This window comes from Chanodichthys erythropterus, chromosome 19, assembly GCF_024489055.1.
Source record: "Chanodichthys erythropterus isolate Z2021 chromosome 19, ASM2448905v1, whole genome shotgun sequence".
In the NCBI taxonomy this organism is placed as follows: domain Eukaryota; kingdom Metazoa; phylum Chordata; class Actinopteri; order Cypriniformes; family Xenocyprididae; genus Chanodichthys; species Chanodichthys erythropterus.
Window position 1 is genome coordinate 33,890,369 of NC_090239.1, and position 24,204 is coordinate 33,914,572.

The 24,204-nt window shown below is 37.2% G+C and overlaps 1 protein-coding gene across 1 annotated transcript; it reads left to right on the plus strand.

Annotated features, from left to right (window-relative positions):
- The first annotated feature begins 363 nt into the window (after positions 1-363).
- mylpfb (myosin light chain, phosphorylatable, fast skeletal muscle b) lies at positions 364-3,197 on the plus strand. Its single transcript, XM_067368821.1, has 5 exons — positions 364-459; positions 1,358-1,538; positions 2,188-2,266; positions 2,376-2,424; positions 2,849-3,197. Exons 1-5 carry the CDS (start codon positions 424-426, stop codon positions 2,951-2,953), a joined length of 450 nt encoding a protein of 149 aa, XP_067224922.1. The 5' UTR covers positions 364-423; the 3' UTR covers positions 2,954-3,197.
- The last annotated feature ends 21,007 nt before the right edge of the window (positions 3,198-24,204 follow it).

Here is a 24,204-nt window from a genome sequence, read left to right on the forward strand (position 1 = left end):
GAAGACTTAAGACAAAAAAATATAAACTCAATTCTTCAAGATGAGGATAATTGATGGACACTCCTCATCATTTGATAACAGATTAATCTGTGTCAGTCATTAGATAGTCAGAAATTTGGCAAGAGAACGAAGTTGAGGTGCCAGTGCACTTGACAACTTTACAAAACATCTTTCCTTGACACCTTCTGAAATATAGAGCCCCATTGTCACTGGAAATATACATTTGAAATTGCAACATGAACAATACATTTTCACTGGGAAATTAGCAGAAAAATTTATATGATGACAGAACTCGTAACTGAAATGGAGCAGCAAAACATTCATGTGTGTTTTTTCACTCCATACATATGTGTTTCTCTCTAGGCACCCAAGAAGGCCAAGAGGAGGCAGCAGGCAGAGGGCGGCAGCTCTAACGTCTTCTCCATGTTTGAGCAGAGCCAGATCCAGGAATACAAGGAGGTACAGAGCACATTCTTCAGTAATTTGACTTATGTTTGTTAAATTTATGCTAAACCTAAAATTAGTTCAATACATTAACATGTATTGATTTATCATAAACGTTATTCCTAAGGAACATATTATACATTTAAGCTGTACATTTTTTAAACACAACACAACACAGAAAAAATTCAGGGAGTAGTTTTATCATCAATCAAATCAATCAGTCAAATCATATCAGTGATTAATGTTGAGGACATGTTAGATATTCATGTGTTTGAAAATCTTACATTTCAGATTTCTGTGTTAACTAGTAACTCAGCAAGTGGTAGATTTTTGGAAACATAAAAGTAATGTTACACTTGGTGACTACTTTATTCAAAAAAAAAAAAAAAAAGTAACCAAGTGTAACATTAGTTTTATGTTCAATAACCAATTAGCAAAAACAATAGCTATTGTAAGTTGTAAGTAGAGGTGGTAGGGAGATTAGTTGGGGCTGGCATATGTAACCAATCCCCCCTCCTTAAATATCCCCAAAGTCTTGTTGTACATTCTATGACCTTTTAACAACTAAGACAAGTGGGCAGCAGCTGCCAAGATACTTCTTGATCTCAGATGTCGTTTCCAGTTTCAACGATGTTCAGAACATGAAGACCTCATGCCAGAAAGGGAAATGTATTTCACAACTACAAAATGAATCTTTTCTTGTGTAAAAACATCTTGTGTAACTTTGGCGACCAATGATGTAATTAGTAGTAACTTCAATTAAAATTCATATCCTTTGAAAAGTATACTTTAAAGCCTAGAAATGCTGTGAAGATTGTTCTTTGTACTTACCAGTAATCCTCAATAGTATGTTACATAGACCCCATAAATGTGATTAATGTCTAAACTGTATTACCCTCCCTAAACCAAACAGGCCTTCACAATCATCGACCAGAACAGGGATGGTATTATCAGCAAGGACGATCTGAGAGATGTGCTGGCTTCCATGGGTCAACTAAATGTGAAAAATGAGGAGCTGGAAGCCATGGTCAAAGAGGCCAGCGGCCCCATCAACTTCACTGTCTTCCTCACCATGTTTGGTGAGAAGCTAAAGGGTGAGTTGTTTAAATCTTCTCTGACTTAGTTATTCTTTTAATCACAAATCATTTCTATTGTACATACTTTTGGTTAGAGGTTAAGAATCAATATTTGTAACTTTTACCTCGGCACATAAATTTTACCTGCTAGATACATTTGCATGCATTTGGCAGACACTTTTATTCAAAGTGACTTATAGAGCTTTCAAGGTAAACATTTTTATCAGTTTGTGTATTCCCTAGGAATCAAAACCATGACATTGCTGTTGCTAGCACCATGCTCTACTGCAAGGATGGACAACTCCGGTCCTGGAGGGCCAGTGTCCTGCAGAGTTTATCTCCATCCCTGATAAAAACTCACTTGCCTATAACTTTCTACTAATCCTAAAGACCTTGATTAGCTGGTTCAGGTGTGTTTGATTAGGGTTGGAGCTAAACTCTGCTGGACACTGGCCCTCCAGGACCGGAGTTGTCCATCCCTGCTCTACTGTTTGAGCTACAGGACGATAAAAATGGCAAAAAACGTAAAGCAGCTCCTTTAGACTTACAGTTACTTACAATGAAGGGTTATGAAAACGTACAAAAGATGGTTTTGTATTTATAGAATGCATAGTATTGACATCTCATCAAATATTCACAACATTTATCCATCCAACTCTTCATTAAGGTGCTGACCCTGAGGATGTTATCGTGAGTGCTTTCAAAGTTCTGGACCCTGAGGCTACAGGCACCATCAAGAAGGAATTGTAAGTGTCCTGACTCATTGTTCACAAAAGAGAATGTTTAACTTTAAAGCCCTTACAAATATGGTGAAGATTCATTTTCAAGAATATAACATTTTTTTTTTTTATATAGCCTTGAGGAACTCCTGACCACCCAGTGTGACAGATTTACCGCTGAGGAGGTTAGTTGTAGTTAGATTATTTTAATTAGTTTGCTAAAGCAAGAATCATAATTACTGTATGTGCTATGACAAAATTCAAACTATGGCTTATTGAGAAGAAATGTGTGATTAAACAATTAAAAAATATCCCTTATCCATACATTTATAGTACGGCCAACTCTAATTTGTAAATGTGGACAATCAGGCATTAAGGTACTATAAACATTAACATCAAGAATCTCTGTAAACCTGCTTTTAATCAATGTATATTATGAAAAATGCTATTCATTATAAGTAGAACCTGAGCCACATATAGAGATATATAGGGGTTTGCTTTTTCTGTTGCACCATGCACAGGCACCCAGAACATCCTAGTCACTCATAATGTAGCCTTTGTTTTACTTGACAAATTATTTAAAATCTTCTGATTGTTATCTTCTCCTAGATGACCAACCTTTGGGCTGCCTTTCCTCCAGATGTGGCTGGAAACGTAGACTACAAGAACATCTGCTACGTCATAACACACGGAGAGGAGAAAGAGGAAGAATAACTCAATCCATCAGCCATCTCTCTACCACCTCATTAACACACCATCTTGTTACATTTTCAGTCTCCCCAAGGTCCATCTGTCCTCTCACAGAAACACTTGTCTGAACTGGAGGTCTTTTGGTATCTGGGCTCTCTGAATGTGAGTTACATGTAGCTAATGTGATTATTTTCAATAAAATAATCTAAAATCATGAAATCACAATCTTTCTGTTCTGTCTGCCAGTGTTTCCCTTCATAAATGTATAGGAAGAGGGGATATTTAAAGAGATGGTGCATCTCTGTAATAGATTCAATGTTTCCTGTTTGTTTTCTTGGAGAAAAAGTAGGAAGGAAAGACACTGAACACTAATAGACACTAATAGAAGATGCAGAGGAAGACAGAGTGAGGATGAGGAAATGAAACAAGAAAACATCTTTGTTTTTACTTTTTATCCCTTGTTTACTCCTCCATTCCAAAGTCCTCATTTTTTGTTTTTTTTTGGCATTTTTCTTTCTTTTCTCTTGATTCATCTCTTTGTCCTCAAAACCACCTGTAACTTAAAAGTAACGCAAATAAAAGTACATAAACCTTTCCTATATCTTGTGTCTGTTCTTGTCAAATTCATGCACCTAGAACCAATAAGAAATAGGTTGACATTTCGATTAAACTGATCTTAGACATTAAAAGAGAAAAAATGTGAATGACATCTTGTTTTTAAGTGCCAAGTGTTACTTTTACCTTTTATGCATTATGTTTTTGAAGTTACATGAAATTGTGCTTTGACATTTCTTTAACAATTCAAACTGTATTTGATGGTGCAGTGACTGCAGAGAATAAATTTATTTTGTAAAATGTTTGAAAATGAAGCACCATAATCACGCAGCGACAAAAATCTTAAAACACTTGCAGTCTTCGCGCCCACTTGAACACTTGGCCAAACTCCAGACATACATTATTTAAGTAAACAAGTGCAAAAAGTGCAAGTGTGGGTCTTTGGACAGGCCTACTGTTTTTAATCCTACTGTGTTTACTGTTTTTGATCCACTTCAAATGTTGACTACTATACTTCATGTTACTCTTGACAAGAAATGCCATAAGCAAACATCAAAGTGAGGATGAGAGTTATCACAAAAATGAAACAAAAAGTGATAAAATGAAAATCATCATTACAAATAATTGCATCATCACACAATTGGTGTGTGCATTTCAGCGGAATGTGGTGAAAATTGAATGCAAGTTAATGCATCATGACAGCACTCAGACCAAAGCACATTAGTGACAGACACTTCCGCATCAGTTATTATAAGGGAGGTATGAGAAATCATTGGTGCATTGGGTAGAATTAGGGTGCTTCTCAATTCTTATTTGTGCATCCTTGTTTCCTCTCCTCGCTTCCTTTCCTTGCGTCTTAGCTCCACCCCTTCAGGGCGCGAGAGAAGGACACAAGGAAAAGACGAGAGGACGGAGGAATTAAATCAAGTGAAATGATAAATCCTCGCTCCCTTTAGCATCACTTCAAGACGTCATCAGCTGCGCTCGAGGGATCTACCCACATGTTGTTAAAGTTTGGTTATTTAAAAAAATATAATAAATATTAATAGAGCAAGATGCCTAGTTGAAATATATGAGATATAAAGTTTATTTAAACTGTAAAAGTAAAGCATACATTTAAATTATTGTGACAGATAAGAAGGGGGAGGAGAATTTATGCGTGCGTCAGGTTACTCTGAGAAAGACTTTCCGCAAAGGATGCACCTGTGTATCCTCGCTCATAACTCCTCAGGAAGCCTCCTCACTCCTCGTTCCTCGCCTTCTCGCGGTGCAATTAGAGAATTGAGATGTCCTTCAAGATGGCTGAGCTCGATCGTTTTCCGGGTCATATGATGGAGGACGGAGGAGCGAGGAGACGAGGAGGGATATTGAGAGGAACCCATAGAGTTTGGTTTGAGAGCTGGTGCTAGAGCGATGGATGAAATCACTGCTGTGGCAGTGAGGAATAAAATTAACTCTGGAAGCTGGCATGAAAGAGGTGGACGAAATTACTACTGTGGTAGTGAAAAAATAAAATTTTACTCTGAAGCTGGTGAGTGAGCGGTGGCTGAAATCACTGCTGTAGCAGTAGAGAATAAAGTTTACTCTGGGAGCTTATGTGAGAATGGTGGCCAAAATCACTACTGCAGTAGTGAGAAATTAAATTTACTCTGAAGGCTGGTGTGAGAGACGTGGCCAAAATTACTATTGGGGTAGTGGAAATTGAGTTTAATTTAAAGCTGGCAAGGGAGTGGTGGCCGAAATCACTACTGCAGCATTAAAGAATAGTTTACTCTGGAAGCTTATGAGACTAGTAGCCAAATTCACTACTGCGGTAGTGAGAAATGAACTTTACTCTGAGAGCTGGCGTTAGAGAAGTGGCCAAAATCCTTGCTGCAGCAATGAAATAAGTTTAATCTGAAAGCTGTTGAGAGATCAATGGCCGGAATCACTATACTGCGGTAGTGAGATATTAAGTTTAATCTGAAGCTGGTATGAGATCGGTGTCCGAGAACACTGCTGTAATGGTGAGGAATTAAGTTCGATCAGAAGCTGATTTGTGAGCAGAGGATGAAATCACTGCTGTGGCAGTGGGAAAAAGTTTTTGTTTGGAGGCTGACGTAAGGGCATTGACCAATTCACTGCTGCAGCAGTGAGAAATAGATTTTAAAATGAAAACTGATGCTATTATTAGTACGGTGGTCAAATCACTGCTGCGGCAGTGGGGAATAAGTTTAGATTGAAAGCACTTGTGGGAGCGGTGTCTGAGATTGCTTCTGTGGCTATGAATTGCTAAAACAGAAAGTTTTCGGTGGGCTGGTGGAGTTTGTTAATTAAAATAGGCTAAATAAATGCGGGACAACTAGATTACTGAATGAGTAGTTGATGGACTTGTCCAGGGGCGCCGCTAGCAATTTTGGGCCCTATGAAAGAAAATGAGGTTGGGTCCCAACCCAACCCATTCCGCACCAAACATACAAGCTAACCAAAAGTCTTTGTCTACATTTACTAACTGGACTATTAATTTTGCTTTTGGTTTTGACCACTAGGTATCAGTTTTTAGTCAGAGACCTACAATGGCTGTAGCTAGCAGATGAAGAATTATTAAAATGTAGGCCTAAATGTATTTAAACAAATACAGTACAGATATTCATAGAAAATATAACATTCATAAACAATGGTTAAACATTATATTAAACATGAACAAAGTGCAGTATGAAATACACTGCAACAATGACTTGTAATAAACAATTAGACACTAGAGACAACTAGAGCTAACGTTACAGCAAAGGAAGCTCTCTCTCTCTCTCTCTCTCTCTCTCTCTCTCTCTCTCTCTCTCTCTCTCTCTCTCTCTCTCTCTCTCTCTCTCTCTCTCTCTCTCTTTTCGCGTTTGCGCATGCGTGGCGTCTGTGGAGTGAGTGTGGAGAGTGAATCAGAGCGTGGATGAAGTTTTTTCTTCAACTACTTACGGTCTGTTTTTCTATTCTTTTTTCTTATGTGTGTATTGTTGCTATATCTTGTGGTGTTGGTACTTGAGTGATAGTAAGAAGGGGGGTGGGGTTCGGGAGTGTTCGTCAGTTTTTTACTGACGGCCATGGCGAGTTCAGGAGGAGCGAGTTTTGAACAGCTAACTCGGCGACATGGCGTTAAAGTGCCGGTTGGTGCTGAGAACTCAGTGGAAGAGGTTAGTTTGGCGATTGGGAATATTGTTGGATGTGATAGTATAAGGTCTGCATCTAGGATGAACGGTGCTGTTGTCTTATTTTTAGACAAAATTGACAAAGTGAATGAGGTGGTTGAAAAAGGAATAACCTTGAATGATAGTTTTGTGAAAGTGTTTCCTCTTGTTAACCCAGCGAAGAAAGTATTGTTGTCAAATGTGCCTCCTTTCGTTAAGGATGAAACTATAGAAAGGGAACTTTCAAGACATGGTCAGATAGTTTCAACCATAAAAAGGATACCTTTAGGTTGCAAATCGCCATTGTTGAAGCATGTCGTTTCGTTCAGGCGACAAGTATATATGGTTCTGAAGAGTGAGGTAGAGGATTTGAATATTGTTCTTAAGTTTAAGATCGATAGTTTTGACTATGTGATTTTTGCGTCAACTGAAAGCTTGAAGTGTTTTGGATGCGGCAAGGAAGGACATTTGATGCGTTCATGTCCAGAAAAAGAAACTCTGAATGATAGTAGGCCTACTGTGGAAAGGGTTGTAGAGGTAGGAAACAGTGAAAAGAACAACACGGAACAATTAGATGATGGTGGTACGAATGGAAAGGAGAGTGAGAAAGAAACAATGATGGAAAGGGAGGAAGTAAGTAAAAATATAGAGGAAAACACGAAGGAAACACAGGAAAGTGAAGAAATGGATCTAAATGAGCTAGAAGAAGAACAGCTCAGAGATGATGAAACGATTTTTAAAGTTCCAACAATTAAAAGAAAAACAAATCAATGTGAGGTTGTGCCCAAATCAAAGAAAAAAATGCAGAATAGTGACGCTATTAAGGAGGTTGAGGCTTGTGGAGAGTCTTACAGCGCTGATGAAGTTTCAGGTTCGGATAGTGAGAAAGAATCTTTTGATGCTTTCAATAATGTAAAGAAAGACTTTAGTGGCTATAGTTTAGAGAAAATGAGAAGCTTCTTACAGTCCACTAAAGGGAAGCGGAATGTTGAAGTTACTGACTATTTTCCTGATCGTATGTTGTTTATTGAGTCAGCCAGAGTTTTGATGAGAGAAAGAGGGGACAATTGTTTGTCTAATCCAGATGTGTATAGGTTGAAAAAATAGTACAAAGATTGAGTTCTCAACTAAGGCAAAATGAAAGTGATCAAATGGTGGAATAATAATACAAATTTGCTTGTTTTGTGCTTTTTGATATGCTCTCTCATAATGAATAATTTCAAAATATCATCCATTAATTTGAATGGAGCGAGAGATGTTGTTAAAAGAGCAAAATTATATGATGTTTTGAAAATAAAAGGTATAGATATAGCGTTTGTACAAGAAACCCATAGCACACCAGATAACGTTGTTGAGTGGCAAAAAGAATGGGATGGTCAGATTTGTTTTAGTCATAAAAGTGTTTTTAGTGCAGGAGTTGGCATTCTATTTTCAAGAAATTTTTTGCCGGATTCATATAAGATAGAACAAGTAATGGAAGGAAGGTTATTAAAAGTTACAGCAAAATATGAGAAGATAACACTAGTATTGATTAATGTTTATGCTCCAGTTAAGGCATATGAAAGAATGATTTTTTTAGATACACTTGCTAATACAGTTCAGCAATGTGAAGATCATTATTTAATAATTGGTGGAGACTTTAATTGTACTGTCAATGATATTGATAGAAATCATCTCGAGCCTCATTGTGCTTCAAGACGAAGATTGTCACAATTAATTGTATCAAATGAACTCTGTGATATTTGGAGGAATTTGAATAGCAATATAAGACAGTATACATGGACACATGTAAGAGAAAATCATATTGCTTTGGCAAGATTAGATAGATTTTATTGTTATAAATTTCAATCTCAATGTTTTAAAAGTTGTCACATATGTCCAGTAGGTTTTTCAGATCATTCTATGGTGATTATTTCTGTTTTTATTAATTCTATAAGAAATAAAAGTGCATATTGGCATTTTAATTGTGCTTTTGTTGAAGATTTTCATTTTAGAAATTGTTTTAGATTTTTTTGGGAAAAATGGAAATTGCAAAAAGAATTTTATTTCATTGCAACAATGGTGGGATACTGGAAAACTTCAAATAGAACAGTTTTGTAATCAATATGCTTTCAATGTAACAAAGGACATTGTTGGATATATAAAAAAATTAGAAGATGATATTGTGGAGCTTCAGAATTTATGTGGGGCCACAGGAGATCAAGATTATTTTATATCTTTGAAAACGAAAAAAAGAGTTTTAACTGATCTATTAGGAGTCAGAGCGCAAGGGGCTTTGGTGAGATCAAGATTTCAGAATGCATCTGAAATGGATGCCCCGTCTAGATTTTTTTTTGGCCTGGAAAGGAAAAATGGCCAAAGCCGGTTAATTCATTGTTTAAAATCCAATGATGGGAAAGAAATCACTAAAATGTCTGACATACGGAGAAGAGCAGTTGATTTTTATGAAGAGCTCTATTCAAGTGAACATGAAAAAAATGATCTAATGGCAAAACACTTTTATAAAGATCTTCCTCAGGTGCCTGAAGAATTTTATGAAGAATTAATGAAACCATTGTCAAAGGAGGAGTTGTATGCTTCTTTACAAAGTTTAAAAAATGGGAAAGCACCAGGAATTGATGGTCTTCCTGTTGATTTTTATAAGGCCTATTGGGATTTTTTGGGAGATGATTTGCTTGAAGTTCTGAATAATAGCTTGAATGGAGGACAGTTGCCACAGAGCTGTAGAAGGGCAGTTTTAACCCTGCTCCCAAAAAAAGGTGATTTAAAGGAAATCAAAAATTGGAGACCAGTGTCATTATTATGTGCTGATTATAAAATCTTGTCTAAAACTTTGGCCAATCGATTAAAAGAAGTGATGGAATCGATAATACATATGGATCAGTCATATTGTATACCCAACAGGTCAATTGTTGACAATATTTCATTAATCAGAGATGTTTTAGAGGTTTCAAGGATTTTTGGCTTTAAATGTGGTCTTATTTCATTAGACCAGGAAAAAGCCTTTGACCGGGTAGAACACTGTTATTTATGGGATACTTTTGAAGCTTTTGGTTTTCCTCCTGGTTTTATAAATATGATGAAAGTCCTTTATGAAAACATTGAAAGCATATTGAAGATCAATGGTGGCTTGAGTGCTCCGTTTAAAGTTGGAAGAGGAATAAGACAGGGATGTTCAATGTCTGGAATGTTATATTCTATTGCTTTGGAACCTCTTTTAAATCAAATAAGGGAGAGTATGTGTGGTTTCAAATATGATAGTGTATATACATCTGTAAAGTTGTCAGCATACGCTGATGATGTAATAGTATTAATTAATGACCAAGAAGATGTTAATAGACTAACAAAAATCGTTGAAGACTTTGGTAGAATTTCGTCTTCGAAGGTTAATTGGTCAAAAAGTGCAGCCCTATTAGTGGGTAATTGGCAAGCTGAAAAACCAACTTTACCTTGTGGAATGTTCTGGACAAAAGGAGGTTTTAAATATTTAGGGGTGTTTTTAGGTGATGTTATAACAATGGAAAAGAATTGGGAAAATGTTTTAGAAAAAGTACAAGGAAGATTGGCAAGGTGGAATTGGCTGTTAACCAAAATGTCATTTAGGGGGAAAGTCCTTGTAATTAATAATTTAGTAGCATCCATGTTATGGCACCGTTTAGCAGTATTAGAACCTCCAGCGGGCCTGTTAGAAAAGATTCAAACTTCCCTTGTTAATTTTTTTTGGAATAAATTACACTGGCTTCCTAAAAGTGTGTTGTATCTACCCTTAGAGGAGGGAGGACAAGGTTTAATACATCTTGAAAGTAGGAAAGCAGCTTTTAGATTGCAGTTTGTAAAAAAATTATTGTATCAAAAGCTGCCTTGGACAAATGTAGCATTTAAACTGTTAAGTGGTGTTGGGAAGCTTGGATTAAGTAAAGAATTATTTTGGATAAATTGTAAGAAAATAGATTGGAAAGAAATGCCTTTTTTTTATGAAGGTGTTCGAAAATCATGGTGTTTGATGAAAATAACAAGGTCTACTGATGTAAAATCCCTATATTGGTTGTTGTTAGAACCATTGATTAATGGATCTCGTCTGAATGTATCTGCCGAGATACCATCATGGATTGAACAAAAATTGAAGAATGCACAGATTATAACATTGAAGGATCTAATTGAAGTGGCTGGGTGGAATCTAAGTAATATTGTCGCACTGACTCAAAGACTTGGAATTCACTCTGAACGAATAGTTGGACAGATGTTGGAAAAATGTCGAAGCTCTTTATGTGAAGAAGAGTGGATGCTTTTATATGATTATTCAACATCACGGAAAAGATCAAATGCTGAGGACAATTTTCCTGACATGACTATTTCTCCGGATTTGCCAGATGTGGGTATTAACTGTCCTTTAAAAGTGTTAAAAAATTTGAGGGACAGAAATTTAAAATTTATTGGAGGAAAATGTTTATATAAAATGTGTGTAAAGGTGATGAACAAAGACAAGTTGGTACATCGTTCTGATAATCCATGGTGTAGTCAATTAAATATTGATTCCAATTTTAAACCAATGTGGGGTATGTTATACAAGCCACCATTGACGAAATTTATTGGAGATTTGCAATGGAAGATCTTGCATGGCATTGTTGCAGTGAATGCCTTCATTTCTATCTTGAATCCACAAGTAAAAGATAGTTGTGTTTTTTGTGGGCAGAGAGAAACTATTTTTCATTGTTATATATACTGTGAAAGGTTGCAATCTCTATTTGAAGTGTTGAAAGTGATTTTTGATGATTTTAATGAAATGTTTAATATACCTGTATTTATTTACGGTCTCAAGGTTTTTAAAGCAAATAAAAAAAAAGGTCGTTTGTTGAATTTTATTATAGGAAAAGCAAAAATGTCTATTTATTTAAGTAGAAAACAGAAAGTTGAGCGTGGAACTGAATGTAATGTAGTGAATGCTTTTAAAGGACTTGTAAAAACAAGAATTAGACATGATTTTGCTTTTTATTTATGTATGAAAAATCTATTGGATTTTGAATTGATTTGGACTTGTGGAGAAGTACTCTGTAAAATTGAAAACAGTTCTTTAATATTTGGTGATAGTTTAAGATGAAATAGAATGTGATTTTGGATATGTGAAATAATTAATGTATAAGTATAATTAATGTAAATAAAGTTTTCTAAAAATCAAAAAAAATCTCTCTCTCTCTCTCTCTCTCTCTCTCTCTCTCTCTCTCTCTCTCTCTCTCTCTCTGCATGTTGGGAGTTTGGGTTATGGAAGCAACAAACGGGTGAGAGGAGTGTTGGGTTTCTCTATTTGTTAAATGTTTTCCCCCATTTTTCTTGTCTTTTATATTTTTTATTTTGTTTAGTTTATATATTAATCTAATTTTGAGTATTATAAGTTTCGTTTTCGGGGTGTTTTTAGACTTCGTGGTGGAGGCCTGAGATGGAGGCTCACCCAAGTGGGGGTGTTGCCTCATTCTCGCTCCCTCATGGAGTCAGGTGTGTACCTGACGCCGGTAGAAGATGTGCTTGTCGCGTTTGGTGAGCAAATTGGATACGAAAATATTATTTCAGCGTCAAGGATGAAAGCGGTGGTGATTTTCCTTAAAGACGAAAGTATGGTGAGTAAACTAATTGAAATTGGCGTTTGGATAAATGGAGCGTTTACTGTTGTTTCACTGCTTGTGTCGCAATCTGTAAAAGTTACGATCTCTAACGTACCCCTTTTCATACTGAACAGTGACATTGAAAAATAATTGTTGAGGTTTGGAAAAATGTGTTGTCTTTTAGGCATCATGTGTTTATGTTTCTTGATCAACCATCGCTTGATATTTCTTTCCGAATTAAACATGAGGGTAAATCATATGATTTACGTGAGCCCCGGAAATTTAAAATGTTTCGAATGTGGTGACGTTGGGCATAAAAAGATCGTTTTCCCACATAGTAAAACGCAACTGAAAAACTATACTGCGGTCAAGCCAGCCGCCACCCAGAAATGAGCGGTCAATCTAGCCGCCCCTATATTTCGCGGTCCGCGCATACACTTGGTATTACGGTAAGACTGTCTGTGAACCGATCTGAACGTGATTTCACATTCATTCATTTATTCAGTCAGTCAGTCAATAAAAATAACTAAAAAAAAAAAATTTCACAGCTCAATTTCACCTGAAAATGATAGTAAACCTCAAAGCCTGACATTGTATGCTGCTGAATTCCAAAATTAAAGCCCTCCAACACTCATACGCTGTTTTGTCCATACATTGTGAAACTGAATACATTTCACAGAACTATTTTACCTCGTGTGGAGAGGACACCTTATCACAGTGTTAACGGCATCGTTTCAGCAGGATATTCTGATGTTGGATTCCAAAATAAGAGCCCCCCCAAAACTCATGTTTGTGCTGTTTTGTTCATATTTTCAGAAATTCATAAAAAATAAAATCCTAGTTTCCACAGACCAATTTCAACTCAGCTGGAGAGGACACATTCTCACAGTGTCAACTGCACCGTTTCAAGGCATTCCGATGTTGCATTCCAAAATAAGAGCCCCTCAAACCTCATGTTTCTGCTGTTTTGCTCATATTTTCAGAAATTCATAAAAAATAAAATCCTAGTTTCCACAGACTAATTTCAACTCAGCTGGAGAGGACACATTCTCACAGTGTCAACTGCACCGTTTCAGGACATTCTGATGTTGCATTCCAAAATAAGAGCCCCCCAAAACTCATGTTTCTGCAGATTTGCTCATATTTTCAGAAATTCATAAAAAATAAAATCCTAGTTTCCACAGACTAATTTCACCTCAGATGGACAGTTCATCTTCTCACAGTGTCAACTGCACCATTTCAAGACATTCTGATGTTGCATTCCAAAATAAGAGACCCCAAAACTCATGTTTCTGCTGTTTTGCTCATATTTTCAGAAATTCATAAAAAATAAAATCCTAGTTTCCACAGACTAATTTCACCTCAGCTGGAGAGGACACATTCTCACAGTGTCAACTGCACCGTTTCAAGACATTCTGATGTTGCATTCCAAAATAAGAGCCCCTCAAAACTCATGTTTCTGCAGTTTTGCTCATATTTTCATATTTTCAGAAATTCATAAATTAAATCCTAGTTTCCACAGAATAATTTCACCTCAGGTGGAGAGGACACATTCTCGCAGTGTCAACTGCACCGTTTCAAGACATTCTGATGTTGCATTCCAAAATAAGAGCCCCCCAAATCTCATGTTTCTGCTGTTTTGCTCATATTTTCAGAAATTCATAAAAAATACAATCCTAGTTTCCACAGACGAATTTCACCTCAGATGGACAGTTCACCTTGTCACAGTGTCAACTGCACCGTTTCAAGACATTCTGATGTTGCATTCCAAAATAAGAGCCCCCCAAACTTCATATCTATGCGCTGTTTTGACTATACGTTCAGAAAATCATAAAAATAAAAGTCCTAGTTTCCACAAAACAAATTCACCTAAGATGGAGAATACACCTTCTCATAGTGTCACCTACATCGTTTCAGGACATTCTGATGTTGTGTCCCAAAATAAAAGCCCCCCAAACCTCATATCTATGCGCTGTTTTGTCTATACATTCAGAAAATCATAAAAATAAAATCCTAGTTTCCACAAACCAAATTCACCTCAGGTGGACAGTACACCTTGTCACGGTGTCAACTACACAGTTTCAGGACATTCTGATGTGGCATTCCAAAATAAGAGCCCCCCAAAACTCATGTTTCTGCTGTTTTGTTCATATTTTCAGAAATTCATAAAAAATAAAATCCTAGTTTCCACAGACCAATTTCAACTCAGCTGGAGAGGACACATTCTCACAGTGTCAACTGCACCGTTTCAGGACATTCTGATGTTGCATTCCAAAATAAGAGCCCCCCAAAACTCATGTTTCTGCAGATTTGCTCATATTTTCAGAAATTCATAAAAAATAAAATCCTAGTTTCCACAGACTAATTTCACCTCAGATGGACAGTTCATCTTCTCACAGTGTCAACTGCACCATTTCAAGACATTCTGATGTTGCATTCCAAAATAAGAGACCCCAAAACTCATGTTTCTGCTGTTTTGCTCATATTTTCAGAAATTCATAAAAAATAAAATCCTAGTTTCCACAGACTAATTTCACCTCAGCTGGAGAGGACACATTCTCACAGTGTCAACTGCACCGTTTCAAGACATTCTGATGTTGCATTCCAAAATAAGAGCCCCTCAAAACTCATGTTTCTGCAGTTTTGCTCATATTTTCATATTTTCAGAAATTCATAAATTAAATCCTAGTTTCCACAGAATAATTTCACCTCAGGTGGAGAGGACACATTCTCGCAGTGTCAACTGCACCGTTTCAAGACATTCTGATGTTGCATTCCAAAATAAGAGCCCCCCAAATCTCATGTTTCTGCTGTTTTGCTCATATTTTCAGAAATTCATAAAAAATAAAATCCTAGTTTCCACAGACGAATTTCACCTCAGATGGAGAGGACACATTCTCACAGTGTCAACTGCACCGTTTCAAGACATTCTGATGTTGCATTCCAAAATAAGAGCCCCCCAAACTTCATATCTATGCGCTGTTTTGACTATACGTTCAGAAAATCATAAAAATAAAAGTCCTAGTTTCCACAAAACAAATTCACCTAAGATGGAGAATACACCTTCTCATAGTGTCACCTACATCGTTTCAGGACATTCTGATGTTGTGTCCCAAAATAAAAGCCCCCCAAACCTCATATCTATGCGCTGTTTTGTCTATACATTCAGAAAATCATAAAAATAAAATCCTAGTTTCCACAAACCAAATTCACCTCAGGTGGACAGTACACCTTGTCACGGTGTCAACTACACAGTTTCAGGACATTCTGATGTGGCATTCCAAAATAAGAGCCCCCCAAAACTCATGTTTCTGCAGTTTTGCTCATATTTTCAGAAATTCATAAAAAATAAAATCCTAGTTTCCACAGACCAATTTCAACTCAGCTGGAGAGGACACCTTCTCTCAGTGTCAACTGCACCGTTTCAAGACATTCTGATGTTGCATTCCAAAATAAGAGCCCCTCAAAACTCATGTTTCTGCTGTTTTGCTCATATTTTCAGAAATTCATAAAAAATAAAATCCTAGTTTCCACAGAATAATTTCACCTCAGGTGGAGAGGACACATTCTCACAGTGTCAACTGCACCGTTTCAAGACATTCTGATGTTGCATTCCAAAATAAGAGCCCCCCAAACTTCATATCTATGCGCTGTTTTGACTATACGTTCAGAAAATCATAAAAATAAAAGTCCTAGTTTCCACAAAACAAATTCACCTAAGATGGAGAATACACCTTCTCATAGTGTCACCTACATCGTTTCAGGACATTCTGATGTTGTGTCCCAAAATAAAAGCCCCCCAAACCTCATATCTATGCGCTGTTTTGTCTATACATTCAGAAAATCATAAAAATAAAATCCTAGTTTCCACAAACCAAATTCACCTCAGGTGGACAGTACACCTTGTCACGGTGTCAACTACACAGTTTCAGGACATTCTGATGTGGCATTCCAAAATAAGAGCCCCCCAAAACTCATGTTTCTGCAGTTTTGCTCATATTTTCAGAAATTCATAAAAAATAAAATCCTAGTTTCCACAGACCAATTTCAACTCAGCTGGAGAGGACACCTTCTCTCAGTGTCAACTGCACCGTTTCAAGACATTCTGATGTTGCATTCCAAAATAAGAGCCCCTCAAAACTCATGTTTCTGCTGTTTTGCTCATATTTTCAGAAATTCATAAAAAATAAAATCCTAGTTTCCACAGAATAATTTCACCTCAGGTGGAGAGGACACATTCTCACAGTGTCAACTGCACCGTTTCAAGACATTCTGATGTTGCATTCCAAAATAAGAGCCCCCCAAACTTCATATCTATACGCTGTTTTGACTATACGTTCAGAAAATCATAAAAATAAAAGTCCTAGTTTCCACAAAACAAATTCACCTAAGATGGAGAATACACCTTCTCATAGTGTCACCTACATCGTTTCAGGACATTCTGATGTTGTGTCCCAAAATAAAAGCCCCCCAAACCTCATATCTATGCGCTGTTTTGTCTATACATTCAGAAAATCATAAAAATAAAATCCTAGTTTCCACAAACCAAATTCACCTCAGGTGGACAGTACACCTTGTCACGGTGTCAACTACACAGTTTCAGGACATTCTGATGTTGTATTTCAAAATAAGAGCCCCCCAAACTTCATATCTATGCACTGTTTTGTCTATATATTCAGAAAATCATAAAAATAAAAGTCTTAGTTTTCACAGACCAATTTCACCTCAGCTGGAGAGTACACCTTCTCACAGTTTCAGCTACACTGTTTCAGGACATTCTGATGTTGTATTCCAAAATAGGAGCCCCCCAAAATCTCATATATACACTTTGTCTATAGGATTTTATTTGTTATGAATTTCTGAAAATGAGCAAAACTGCAGAAACATGAGGTTTGGGGGGCTCTTATTTTGGAATGCAACATCAGAATGTCTTGAAACGGTGAAGTTGACACTGTGAGAAGGTGTCCTCTCCAGCTGAGGTGAAATTGGTCTGTGGAAACTAGGATTTTATTTTTTATGAATTTCTGAAAATATGAGCAAAACTGCAGAAACATGAGTTTTGGGGGGGCTCTTATTTTGGAATGCCACATCAGAATGTCCTGAAACTGTGTAGTTGACACCGTGACAAGGTGTACTGTCCACCTGAGGTGAATTTGGTTTGTGGAAACTAGGACTTTTATTTTTATGATTTTCTGAATGTATAGACAAAACAGCGCACTTTGTCTATACATTCAGAAAATCATTTAAAAGAAAAGTCCTAGTTTCCACAGAACAATTTAATGTCAGATGGGGTGTACACCTTATCACAGTGTCAAATACACCGTTACAGTACATTATGACGTTGTATTCCAAACTGTGTATGAAGTTTGGGGGGCTCTAATTTTGGAATACAACATCAGAATGTCCTGAAACGATGTAGGTGACACCGTGACAAGGTGTACTGTCCACCTGAGGTGAATTTGGTTTGTGGAAACTAGGACTTTTATTTTTATGATTTTCTGAATGTATAGACAAAACAGCGCATAGATATGAAGTTTGGGGGGCTTTTATTTTGGGACACAACATCAGAATGTCCTGAAACGATGTAGGTGACACTATGAGAAGGTGTATTCTCCATCTTAGGTAAATTTGTTTTGTGGAAACTAGGACTTTTATTTTTATGATTTTCTGAACCTATAGTCAAAACAGCGCATAGATATGAAGTTTGGGGGGCTCTTATTTTGGAATGCAACATCAGAATGTCTTGAAACGGTGCAGTTGACACTGTGACAAGGTGAACTGTCCATCTGAGGTGAAATTAGTCTGTGGAAACTAGGATTTTATTTTTTATGAATTTCTGAAAATATGAAAATATGAGCAAAACAGCAGAAACATGAGATTTGAGGGGCTCTTATTTTGGAATGCAACATCAGAATGTCTTGAAACGGTGCAGTTGACACTGTGACAAGCTGAACTCTCCATCTGAGGCGAAATTATTCTGTGGAAACTAGGATTTTATTTTTTATGAATTTCTGAAAATATGAGCAAAACAGCAGAAACATGAGTTTTGAGGGGCTCTTATTTTGGAATGCAACATCAGAATGTCTTGAAACGGTGCAGTTGACACTGTGAGAATGTGTCCTCTCCAGCTGAGGTGAAATTATTCTGTGGAAACTAGGATTTTATTTTTTATGAATTTCTGAAAATATGAGCAAAACAGCAGAAACATGAGTTTTGGGGGGCTCTTATTTTGGAATGCAACATCAGAATGTCTTGAAACGGTGCAGTTGACACTGTGAGAATGTGTCCTCTCCACCTGAGGTGAAATTGGTCTGTGGAAACTAGGATTTTATTTTTTATGAATTTCTGAAAATATGAAAATATGAGCAAAACAGCAGAAACATGAGATTTGAGGGGCTCTTATTTTGGAATGTAACATCAGAATGTCTTGAAACGGTGCAGTTGACACTGTGACAAGGTGAACTGTCCATCTGAGGTGAAATTATTCTGTGGAAACAAGGATTTTATTTTTTATGAATTTCTGAAAATATGAGCAAAACAGCAGAAACATGAGTTTTGGGGGGCTCTTATTTTGGAATGCAACATCAGAATGTCCTGAAACGGTGCAGTTGACACTGTGAGAAGGTGTCCTCTCCACCTGAGGTGAAATTAGTCTGTGGAAACTAGGATTTTATTTTTTATGAATTTCTGAAAATATGAGCAAAACAGCAGAAACATGAGGTTTGAGGGGCTCTTATTTTGGAATGCAACATCGGAATGCCTTGAAACGGTGCAGTTGACACTGTGAGAATGTGTCCTCTCCAGCTGAGGTGAAATTAGTCTGTGGAAACTAGGATTTTATTTTTTATGAATTTCTGAAAATATGAACAAAACAGCACAAACATGAGTTTTGGGGGGGCTCTTATTTTGGAATCCAACATCAGAATATCCTGCTGAAACGATGCCGTTAACACTGTGATAAGGTGTCCTCTCCACACAAGGTAAAATAGTTCTGTGAAATGTATTCAGTTTCACAATGTATGGACAAAACAGCGTATGAGTGTTGGAGGGCTTTAATTTTGGAATTCAGCAGCATACAATGTCAGGCTTTGAGGTTTACTATCATTTTCAGGTGAAATTGAGCTGTGAAATATTTTTTTTTTAGTTATTTTTATTGACTGACTGACTGACTGAATAAATGAATGAATGTGAAATCACGTTCAGATCGGTTCACAGACAGTCTTACCGTAATACCAAGTGTATGCGCGGACCGCGAAATATAGGGGCGGCTAGATTGACCGCTCATTTCTGGGTGGCGGCTGGCTTGACCGCAGTAAAACTATGGGGGTAAATTGATGCCAAAACCATTAAAAATGGACAGACTAAAATTCACAAATAGATATTACAACTTGTAAACACAAAACACAATCTACAAATAGATAAAAAATCCGCAAACAAAGTCCTCATGATCCGCAAATGTAAAACAAGATCTACAAATAGATACAAAGTCCTCAAACAAACTCTTTGTGATCCACAAATATAAAGCATGATCTACAAAAGATTAAAAATCCACAAATAAACAAATCCTGATTCACAAATAGAAATCAGTGACTTGTACCTGAAAACCAAAATAATGTGACAAAATAATGCCATAATCATTGAAAATGAAGAGACTATCAGTCAAAAATGCATATTACAATTTGTAAACACAAAACAAGATCTACAAATAAATTTAAAATCTGCAAATGTAAAACACAATCTGTAAATAGATTCCAAATCTGCAAACAAACTCCTCATGATCCACAAATGTAAAACAAAATCTACAAATAGATGAAAAATCGACAAACAGACTCTTCATGATTCACAAATAGAAATCAGTGACTTGTACTTGACAAGGATTTGAATGAATGCAAAGTGATTTGTCTGCGCATGAGGGTCATTTTTATTTGTCGATTGTGTTGCATTTGTTTTCAGAATTTTGGCACAGCTGTTTCACTGTTTTTTCCATTCAAAAATCTACAAATGCCCTCCTCACAATTTGCAAACAAACATGGTCTAACTTGTATTTTCAAACCACTGTAAAAAGACATTCGTACACATTCTGTGCAAAGCTCATCATGCAAGTGTTGAATCTGTGTTTGCAGATCACAGGGCATTCACAGATCCCTCTGCACACGTCTACAGATCTTTTTGGCACTATCTTTCCGCAGAGTTTGTGACTACGATCCACACGTGTAGTCAGCCAATCAGGGGTATTGCTTCAATGTGATATCACGCCCCATCAATAAGCCCTTTTCAAAATAAGAGCTGGCGCTTCTCTGATGTGTGGGCTGGGCTCACTGCTATTTACCGTTGCCGGTGTCACAGTGCTGACAGTCGGACAGAGCCTGGGCAGAGCTGCCGTAGGAGTAAAATCTTTAATACGTGGAAGGGGGAGCTGCCACGGGACCTGCCACGGTTATGCGCGCCTGCCTCGGGACCTGCCAGGGTTATGCGCGCCTGACTCGGGACCTGCCAGGGTTATGCGCGCCTGCCTCGGGACCTGCCACGGTTATGCGAGCCTGCCTCGGGACCATAGACTGTAAAAAAATATGGACGTAGTGTCCGTGACGTCACCCATAGAGTTCTGAACAGCAGTTTTGAAGCGAAAATGAGGCCGCGGCCATCTTAGCTGCACGTCACTCCCGGATAACTGAAAATGGGCAAAGAGGCAGGGAGGTGGTTTGAGCTGATGTGATTGGTTGCTGAAACCACGCCCGCCTAGCTCGACGTGACCACGTTAGCAAGCAAAGGAGCTATCTGTCTAGATACTATCTAAATTATTAATAAAGATAAGTTTTAACATCAGAAAGTTCTAAAAGTTTACTGTCAATTTATGGTGTTTTTTCAAGATATAGATGCTCCAACACCAGTAATTTGTGTTGGGTGTGCAAATAACAACATGGAACATCAAATGGGACTTCATACCTTTTATAATAGAGATCGCGAGATGAATCCAATCTGTGGCACTTGGGTAAAATATAAATGTCCATTGCAAAACAAAAAAAAAAAACATTTCACATTTCTTCTGAATGATCTGCTCTCTGTCATCGTTCTTCAAGAAAGGATGCAATCTGAGCAGTGATCGTATCTAACAAACAAATGAGCTATTTTTTTCAAAATAGTGCAGCAGTTTTAGTTATAATATCCAAGCAGTGCCGTCAGAGTTGTATATCCTCCTGGTATTGTCATTGTTGTAAGTCTCACAACCAAAACTTTCAGCCAATGCCACGATCCAACAATGTGTGTTCTGTGTCTCTTCCGCATGCATGCACATCTACGACACACATCTCGAATATTATGCAGCAAGCCATATTTTATAATTGTATAAAACAATCGAGAAAAAAAGCACAACAACGGCTGAGATGCCAAATTCAGCGGCAGCTGAGGTAACATGACGGCTCACAGACAGCAGCACAATCTACCTGTCACTCAAGTGACCACGCCCTTAATTATGCAGAACTTTAAGTTATAAGTTATAAAAAAAAATCACCCCTTTCAGAGTTGTCATGAAGGGCAAAAATAGCAGTATAGACCAAAATCACAATTTGAACCAACTTGTAAACATGTTTTTTTCTGCTATAAACTTGGCCAATTTAACATGGGACTCTATGAGATTCTGCTCTCTTTTGGAGCCTGTCCCTAGCGGCCAGTCGATGAATCGCAGTTTAAGTTACTTCCGTATTGGCTTCACGAGAGAAAGGGGGAGGTTACCGCTTGCTCGGGAGCTGCCAGGGTTATGCGCGCCTGCCTCGGACGAGGCTGAATCCAGCTTCTTATTCGCAGCTTCTTATTGACGCTATCCAGTCCACCTTAAAAAACGCGACGCTTCCGTGTTTGTAGCTTCTTATTCACGCTTAGTTTAGGGACGGTGCGGTTGTTCTGTTTTATGCCTTTTGTGTCTATTTTCAGAATTAAAGCAAAATAAACTATTTTGAAATGCAAATAGCACTGATATATCAGTGAAAATATGCTGCAAAAATATAAAGGCACTTAAAATATAATTATAGTATTCTTTGTTTATTGAACGTGTCATCAGCTCAACTTGAAGGACCGTGTGGTTTTTCTCTTATTCACGCTTTTTATGCTATATTGTCTATTTTTAGAAAAAAAGAATAAACTATTCTGAAATGTAAATAACACCGAAATATCTGTGAAAATTACTGTACAATTACAAAGGTATATAAAAAACAATTACATCATTCTTTTTGCACGTCATCATTTAAATGCATTAATGAATCAATTGATAAAAAATTAATTCATGCAAATATTACAGATTTCAATATCACAAGGTAACTAGAGACTATCAGCTCCAGCTCCAGCTTGGATTCAGCCTGTTATGAAGACTTCAGATGAAGGACTCCAGAACATCAAACATGGATGATTATACAAAATGATCATGTTATCATTGCTTTGCATGCACACTACTTTTGCTTAAAAGAAGTAATATCTTACAACTGTACGTTCTGATATCTCATAAAAGAAGACTATTGTGTTTTTGCTACAAGTGAATGTGAATTAAATTACCTTTAAGGGTGCGTTCAAAGTTGCACTGGGGCCTTATTCCCAATGTACTTGACTGTCACCATGCATATTTTCAGACATTTTTACTGTAGCATTTTAAAGTTATGGACCCATGAATTTGACAAACGTGACAAAAGTTTCATGAGAAATTGCACTTTTGGCCAATTTGGAGGCGTTATATCTCAGCTGCCTTTAAGGGTGCGTTAAAAGTTGCATTGGGGCCTTATTCCAAGTGCACTTGACTGTCACCATGCACATTTTTAGACATTTTTACTGTAGCATTTTAAAGTTATGGACCCATGAATTTGACAAATGTGACAATACATTTACAGGAGAAATTGCATTATTGTCCCAGTTGGAGGCGCTATATCTCAGCTGCCTTTAAGGGTGCGTTCAAAGTTGCACTGGGGCCTTATTCCAAGTGCACTTGACTGTCACCTAGCAACATTATGAGCAATTTTACTGTAGCATTATTAAGTTATGGAACCATGAATTTGACAAATGTGACAATACAGTAACAGGAGAAATTGCACTTTTGGCCCAGTTGGAGGCGCTATATCTCAGCTGCCCTGAAGGGTGCGTTCAAAGTTGCACTGGGGCCTTATTCCAAGTGCACTTGACTGTCACCACACACATTTTCAGACATTTATACTGTAGCATTATTAAGTTATGGACCCATGAATTTGACAAACGTGACAAAAGTTTCATGAGAAATTGCACTTTTGGCCCAATTGGAGGCACTTTATCTCAGCTGCTTTTATGGGTGCGTTAAAAGTTGCACTGGGGCCTTATTCCCAATGTACTTGACTGTCACCATGCATATGATCAGATATTTTTTCTGTAGCATTTTAAAGTTATGGACCCATGAATTTGACAAATGTGACAATACATTTACAGGAGAAATTGCACTTTTGGCCCAATTGGAGGCGCTATATCTCAGCTGCCTTTATGGGTGCGTTAAAAGTTGCACTGGGGCCTTATTCCCAATGTACTTTACTGTCACCATGCACATTTTCAGACATTTTTACTGTAGCACTTTAAAGTTATAGACCCATGAATTTGACAAACATGACAAAAGTTTCATGAGAAATTGCACTTTTGCCCCAATTTGAGGCGCTATATCTCAGCTGTCTTTAAGGGTGCGTTCAAAGTTGCACTGGAACCTTATTCCCAAATAACTTGTCTGTCAGCATACAACATTATCGGCAATTTTACTGTAGCATCGAGTTATGATCCCATGATTCTGAGAGATGTGACAAAACAGTTACATAAGAAATTGCACTATTCGCTATAACTCTGCTGCCTTTAAAGTTGTTCTGTTGCTGTTCATGGTGCTGAAAAATCTTCAACAATTGGATTATTAAGGAGTGCAAATACATTGTCATCTAGCATTAAAATAAAGTTATTACATACTATCACTATG

Bases quoted from the DNA above. Each gene is read 5' to 3' on its own strand.
- mylpfb (XM_067368821.1), top strand. From the start codon at position 424: ATGTTTGAGCAGAGCCAGATCCAGGAATACAAGGAG. The intron at 460-1,357 runs GTACAGAGCACA...TAAACCAAACAG, and splicing joins AGATCCAGGAATACAAGGAG to GCCTTCACAATCATCGACCA. The intron at 2,267-2,375 runs GTAAGTGTCCTG...TTTTTTATATAG, and splicing joins GGCACCATCAAGAAGGAATT to CCTTGAGGAACTCCTGACCA.